This window comes from Elephas maximus, chromosome X (genome assembly GCF_024166365.1).
Source record: "Elephas maximus indicus isolate mEleMax1 chromosome X, mEleMax1 primary haplotype, whole genome shotgun sequence".
NCBI classification, from domain to species: domain Eukaryota; kingdom Metazoa; phylum Chordata; class Mammalia; order Proboscidea; family Elephantidae; genus Elephas; species Elephas maximus.
Genome location: NC_064846.1, coordinates 15937505 through 15944415, shown reverse-complemented (window position 1 = coordinate 15944415; position 6911 = coordinate 15937505). Strand labels below are relative to the sequence as shown.

Genomic DNA, 6911 nt, shown 5'->3' with positions numbered 1-6911 from the left:
CTATACTGAGGAAAAGGAACGAATATAACGCATCTCAGTCCTATAGCCAGGTGCAGAGTATGAACGTTGGAGACAACTGTAAGCAAGACGGATTCAACAAAAAGAGAGGGGGGACTGGCCTGAGGGGCAGAGACAGACTTGAAACTGGTTTCACAGTGCTCTCTGAAGAATGGCAATGGAAGGAAACCTTGGGCAGAGAAAGCATATGGCTCTGGCTCTTACTGAATGGGGGAAAGAAACAGCAGGTGAGAAGGGAGTAAGGTGCCATGAGAGATGAGACAATGCTGCAGGAAGAACAGGAAGCAGAAACTCAGGACTCTATTATATAAATCCGGGCATCTGATTTAAGTCACTTTAGTCATTTCTAAGAAGTGCCAAGGACTTTCTGTCTATTGGAGTGACAGGGCTTAGTTATTTGCCTGGGCAGGTTTTCACTGGTAAATTCTTTTTTTTTTTTGCTAAAATTCTTCTCTGACTCATGGTGCATATTCTCTTTTGATTTTATGTTTGAAGCCCCCGGTAATGCACTTAGAATTTTGCATCCTGAATGAGCTTTGATATTCTGTAGACTCCTCCTCTATAATTAAGTGCGGTTTAAAAAGGAATATACATACTCATGCAGATAAAACTTGTTTCTAGACGTCATTATCATTGGTTGTCACTGGCAGTTAGCCATTTTTATTAGATATTAATATTCACAGCTTTTAAAGTATTACACGTCTCTAGGTTCAAAATGGGAAAGAGAATAGAGCTTCGATTATTTAGCTTTGTCTACCAAGACGTCAGTTGAATTTAAACCGAAAACCATACAATTTCTCTCTGGCTACTTTCCAGGCTAGTGGCAGCTGGGATTAGCTCCAAAATCATCCTACAATACAAAGCCAGATTAAGCGGTGGAATTGCCATTTTGATTTTTTTAAAAAAACGAGACTGGTGGGGCAATGTGAACACCGACTGGATCATTGATATTAAGGAATTATTGTTAATTTTTAGGTGAGATAAAGGTATTGTGTTTATGTATTTTTAGAAGTTCTTATCTTTTAGAGATACATATAGTAGGGGCAGTGGATAGGGATATAAGTGAAACAAGATCGGCCATGTAGTGATAATTGTTGAATCTGGGTGATAGGTATATACGGATTCATTATACTGCTCGTTCCTACTTTTGTTGTATCTGTCTGAAATTTTCCAGAACAAAGTTCAAAAACTTGATCAGAACTTTTACTTCTATTTGTGAATTTTTTAAAAAGAGCAGGCTTTTCTAGCCCAGAACAATCGACAACATATTCCTTTCCAGTTTGTCCTTTTAAAATGGGTATTCCTAGTACGAAATCAAGTCTGTAGTTCCCACAATGCTTTTTTTAATGCATATGCCATCTCTTAATATTTTTGTGCGTGAACAGCTACTTAGAGCCACCTGTGAATTTGACGACGACCTTATAGGTACAGGCCCAGGGACACCCCTGCGTAGAGGCAGAGGCTATCGGGAAGTCAAGTCTGGAAGAACATGGGGCACCTTTATATGCCCTGGCAGAATAGGAGAATGGCCCAAATCTGATTAAAAGTCAGGTAGGGATTTTGCTGCCATCAACAGATTGGGTGATCTGTGAATAATCAGGTACCCCTAGTAGCTGGTAATGACAGGGCATTACAGTATAATGAAAGACTAAGCATCAGCCAGCCATAGATTCAGTTCAACCAGTTACTAGATGTTACCTTACAATATGTCTCTAAGCCTCGGTTTACTCATATAATCCTCCATATAGTGGGGAATTTTGGGCGTATGTAAAGTATGAGCAAAGCATTAACACAACAAGTCTGGTGGTTCAGTCCTTGCATGTCTCCAAGGGAACCTAAACCATGATTGATCTTGGCTGACCCCTGGGAATGTGGACTTCAGCATGTTCTTTATGTTAATGGTTGACGATTGTGTTTGGTACACCTGGAGCAATGGACCGTGCCATCTCAGCTTGTCAGTATTACTTTGCACAGACTTCAAGACTGATGTGCACCTAGTTTCATTGTTGGTTTCCTGGGTTTCAGATGCCACAGCTGGTCATGTAGCATGACGTGCCTATGTGACCAGATATCAATAAAAACTTCACATCCAGAGACTTAAATGGGCTTTCATGAACAGTGACGTTTATGCAAACTTGAGGGTGGCCTTGGAACCCATGAGATATAAAGGGACTAGTACAGTGTCTGACAAATAGTACACATCAATACATGGCAGCTACAAGTTATGTGGGATCAGCTGTACTCTACTGGAATATAGGCTATAGAATCTTGGATTTTGTCAGCTTTTCTCAGCCATTCCCTTGGAAGAAGGTGAAATTAACATCTTACCAGTGGGTAAGTTAAAGGATATAACTCCAGGATTCTGCTCCTGGCTGCCCACCCCTGCTAATTCAGAGAGGGGAGGTACCATGTAGGTAAAATGAGCAGACCTCCAGCTGGAACGTTTTGAGAATGCGTACCCTTTTACCATTTTGAAGGGTAATGAAAAGCCTTGTTGAGAGTTATGAAGACTGAAACACTTAGACTGACATTGTGGAGCTTCAAGTGTGGATGCTGCAGGCTAGAACAACACCCTGGCCCTCCCTTTAGGTAGCAGTCACAGCAGGTGTTGGGAATAATGGCTATCAGGAGTTTCCTCAACTCATCCAGAATCAAGCACACAAGGGCTATTTCCACCAAGCACTCAAACAACCACTGCTACCAAGCACTAGGCACTTAGAAGAAGAGAGTCTTACACAGAAAGGACTATACATAAACTTAATGAGGTTGGGACTTCAATTGAGGGCTAGCCCAAGGGAAAGAGCAGTCTACGGTATCCATATTTCCAGTTCCTTTCTAGGAGTGTGTCTGTGTATGGTTTCCATCTCAGTGACCAGACCTAAGTAAGGTATGTTGAAAAAGACTTATGCCTCTAAAATGGAATAATAACACAATAATAGTCATTTGTTGTGCCATGCATTTTATTGTTATTTTTCAAGTACATTCCCTCCAAGATGGATAGAGCTAATCTCAAACGTGAGTGTATGTGGATTTTCCCTTTATTGGTAGATTTTCTCCGCTATAAGCGTCTTAAAGGGTAGTGAGCTTAAAATAGTATTGGTATAAATTTATATCTTCATAGTTGGATTTTATTTTTATTGAGCCCTTAATTATTTTGAGTGGCTACAGGGAGAATTGTGCTTTATGTTACAAATGATGGTTATCTCCTTATCACTGTCGTTATCACTGTCATGTGTCATCTTATCACTATCACTCACATCCTTACAGAATGCGTTGTCCGTGGAATAAAAGGATTGGGATAAATGCTTCCCTTCCCCTGAAAATGGTGGGGTTTGGGCAATGTTGTTCTTTGCCTCAGAAATTACCTCAAGCCAAGGCTCAGAAGCTCTGCAAACAAGGCATCTTTCCTTATACCATCTACAAGTCTTGGGTAGTTGAGACCTAGATAACATGTTTGTTTTATCTCTACTACCTGACCTTTTTGGATTTGGATGTCTGGGTGGTTTGGCCAGTTTGGGTAGACTGGATGACTCCAGTGGCCAGATTTTATTTTTTGGACAAAGTGGCCTGACTGGCTTATCTGAATAGGATAAACAGATTTGACTGACTTGCTTACGGGTATGAGTTAGCTTACAGTTTTTTTCTACACCAGATGTCATAGATAACTTTTCTAGGCGGGATGACCTGAGTAATTTTTTTAGACTTGGTGGCCTGGATAACTTTCCACTGGATGGTCTGGATGACTTTTCTGGACTTGATAACCTGCGTAACTTCTCTGCACTGGATGGTATAGATGACCTTTCTGGACTCGATGGCCTGAGTGGCATTTCTGCCCTGGATGGTATGGATGACTTTTGTGGACTCAATGGCTCAGATGACTTGTCTATGCAGGATAGCATGGATTGTTTTTCTGGACTGCATGGACTGGATGTCTTTGATCCACTGGGTGGTAATTCAGATGATTTGGCTGCTATCCCTTCTTTTTTGATCCTGAAAATATAGAAAATTAGGAGTATGCTACTTTAAAATAAAAGAATATTATTGCTATCATCAGAAAACACAGGATACTGTGTCAGCTTAGAACTTTGGTGTCTTTTTGGCTCTATAGGAAAACCGAACACAGTAAGAATTGAAGTGTGGCAGAAGCAATGACTCAGGTTCCAGATATGTAGTCATGTTGCATAATTTTTTCTTTGTCTTAAGAGTATTTTATGTTTTCATCCCCATTAGATAATCACATAAACTACATATGGAACGATACAAAATTGTTTAGTATCTACTGCTTCCAAAGAGTCAGAAAGAATGTGCATTTCATTTATTCCAGAAATTAAAATATTATAAAAAAAGTCAAAGCCAATAACTTGACACAAGAAAAAATAAGCTCTTTAGAACAAAGTCTTTGTTTTCCTACCATATCTACACCATCCAGTTATCTATCTTTCCATGTTTACCTTCACAATATTCCCCCCAAGCTAAAGGAATAGAGCATTGATATGACATTTTAATCATCAGTCCTTGGATTGGGAAATTCTTAGGGAACCAATATATCAGGGCCAGCCTGATCCTTCTATAGGGAAGGTAGGGACTGAGATCATGAGATCATCAAAGCAACAACATTGAACACTTTGTCATGCTATTCAATCTTAAAATCAAAGGTTTCCCAAAATGTTTTATTATCTTTAGGATGCAGAGACCCAATTGCTTCTCTCCCCCTCCTCTTCATGCTCCTTTCTTATTTCCATCTTCCTGCCCTCTTGCTAGACTCACTTTATAAGGAAATTAATAGCCCAGGGCTCAGCTGAACCCTGAATGGGAGATAGCTTTGGCTAACGTTAATATACTTGAAAAATATTTAAGAGCTGGTATCATTTAGTGAAAGCATTCACCTAGGAGAGGCTGGTAGCTCTTTAAAAGCCTAAAGTTAACATTAAGTAACAGCAACAGCAAGGAAACCTCGATTTATGTATACACGCACACTTTGTATTCTTAATTGAAAGGTGTAAAACTTACATGTCTCTTCTGGGGATATCCTCGGTCATACAATTATTATGGAGAAAACAAAAGCAGGTAAACATAAAGGCTATGATCATAATACCAACAATAATAACGAGTAGACGTCTCCTAAAACTGTCCATTTTTGTTTCTATTGATTGAAGTCGTGTAGCTCCTGTCAAAGAGATTGTATCCAGAGAATGTGTTAAGTAACCAAGTATTTTTCCATTGTGATAATGGCTTGCTATAAAAAAGCTATAGTAGGTCAAAATAAAGTCTCTTCAGTAAAAAAAAATTTTTTCTTTTAAGCCAGGTAAGCGTTCCGCTGTCATTTCCTTCCCTCTATCCCATCCCCAGCCACAGTCTAGAAGCCAGATCTGAGAGGTATTTCTGGCTAGTCAGTAGCATTGCCTTGATTACCTCTGCATTATTGCTAAATCACTCCATTAACCTAGGTTTTTGAGTGTGTGTGTGTGTGTGTGTTATGTATGTGTAAGTACACTTGAGTGTTAATGTGTTTGTGAATGTGTGTGATGGGAAAGGGGATGGCCCAAGAACAAATCCTTGTTGAAAATCTACTGTGTTAGGTCCCATGCCAGATTCATTCACATAGTATTACCTAGTTTGGGGGGTTAGGTGGATTGGGTCGGGAAGGGGGGTGAAGGGGGACCATAAGTCTCTACTCTTTATGTTTATATGTTGCTTTGATTTTCACCCAAAAGTAAAACTATCAGCTACTAGAAATTCTTGAAGACCTGCTAATAGTAAGATCAGAGAAACAGCAGATTTCTTAAACACAGTCAGCTTGACTAATTGTTTGAAAGCAGATTATAATAGATCATAACTTATAAGCTTTAAGGTTAAGCACATACCTGCAGAATGAGACATAGTTGGAGATATGGTATGAGATACAGTAGAAGATACATTACTTTGGCTTGTATTGAAACAACTACTTATCCAAATAGTCAAAAAGAGGACATAAATGAAGAGAGTCATGTCCCTGGCTTTGTTTAAATATTTCTCCTACCAAGGCAACCACAGTATTTTATATGGTTCAGTGTATTCTAAGGGGTTTATGACATCAGATCATTTTGTGTCATAGTCTGACATCATCAGCTCACCATGGGGAAGCATAAACTTCTGTGGACAAAGTTTACCAAATGACTTTCAATCATTTATTCCTCTTTTACATTAAATACTCTATCAAATTCATACCCCAAATTTGAGGCATTATTAAGCACAGAGGAATGTATTTAGAAAAGGTAGGGGAAAATGGGATAGCCCTAGAAACTGAAGAACTATTTCTCCTTATTAAATGATAAGGAGGCACTTTGCAGCCTTGTGGTAGTTTTTAAGTCTTATATTATAGGGGTTAAATCATCCTGGAACATAAGTTTTATGAATTTTTCTGAATAAAATTAAGATTTTGAGTAGTTCGTGTACCTGTTTATTGAGCTGCTTTTAACCATCAGGCTGAATCTCAGTCCACTTACTCATTTATTCAACATTTATAGAGTGCTCCTATATTTTTTTTTTCCTATATGCCAGATATGAGGTGTCCTGGATTGAATTGTGTCCCCCCAAAAATATGCGTCAACTTGGTTAGGTCATGATTCCCAGTATTGTGTGGTTGTCCTCCATTTTGTGATTGTAATTTTATGTTGAGAGGATTAGGGTGGGATTGTAACACCATCCTCACTCAGGTCACCTCCCTGATCCAAGGTAAAGGAAGTTTCCCTGGGGTGTGGCCTGCACCACCTTTTTATCTCTCAAGAGATAAAAGGGAAGGGAAGCAAGCAGAGAGTTGGGGACCTCATACCACCAAGAAAGCAGCACCAGGAGCAGAGCACATCCTTTGAACACGAGGTCCCTGCCCCTGAGAAGCTCCTTGACCAGGGGAA

General features: G+C 39.5%; 1 protein-coding gene across 1 annotated transcript; it reads right to left on the bottom strand.

The window, feature by feature from the left end:
- Positions 1-3167: 3167 nt before the first annotated feature.
- CXHXorf66 (chromosome X CXorf66 homolog) lies at positions 3168-6006 on the bottom strand. The gene is made up of 3 exons (XM_049873028.1): positions 5921-6006; positions 5029-5187; positions 3168-4008 (listed from the first exon to the last, which is right to left on the bottom strand). Exons 1-3 carry the CDS (start codon positions 6004-6006, stop codon positions 3168-3170), a joined length of 1086 nt encoding a protein of 361 aa, XP_049728985.1.
- Positions 6007-6911: the final 905 nt, after the last annotated feature.

What these genes read in the sequence shown, in the direction of transcription:
- CXHXorf66 (XM_049873028.1), bottom strand. Translation starts at nt 6,006, where the DNA reads ATGACTCTCTTCATTTATGTCCTCTTTTTGACTATTTGGATAAGTAGT. An exon ending in AGTAATGTATCTTCTACTGT is followed by an intron (nt 5,188 to 5,920) that starts ATCTCATACCAT and finishes AATCTCTTTGAC; the next exon opens with AGGAGCTACACGACTTCAAT. An exon ending in GATATCCCCAGAAGAGACAT is followed by an intron (nt 4,009 to 5,028) that starts GTAAGTTTTACA and finishes CTATATTTTCAG; the next exon opens with GATCAAAAAAGAAGGGATAG.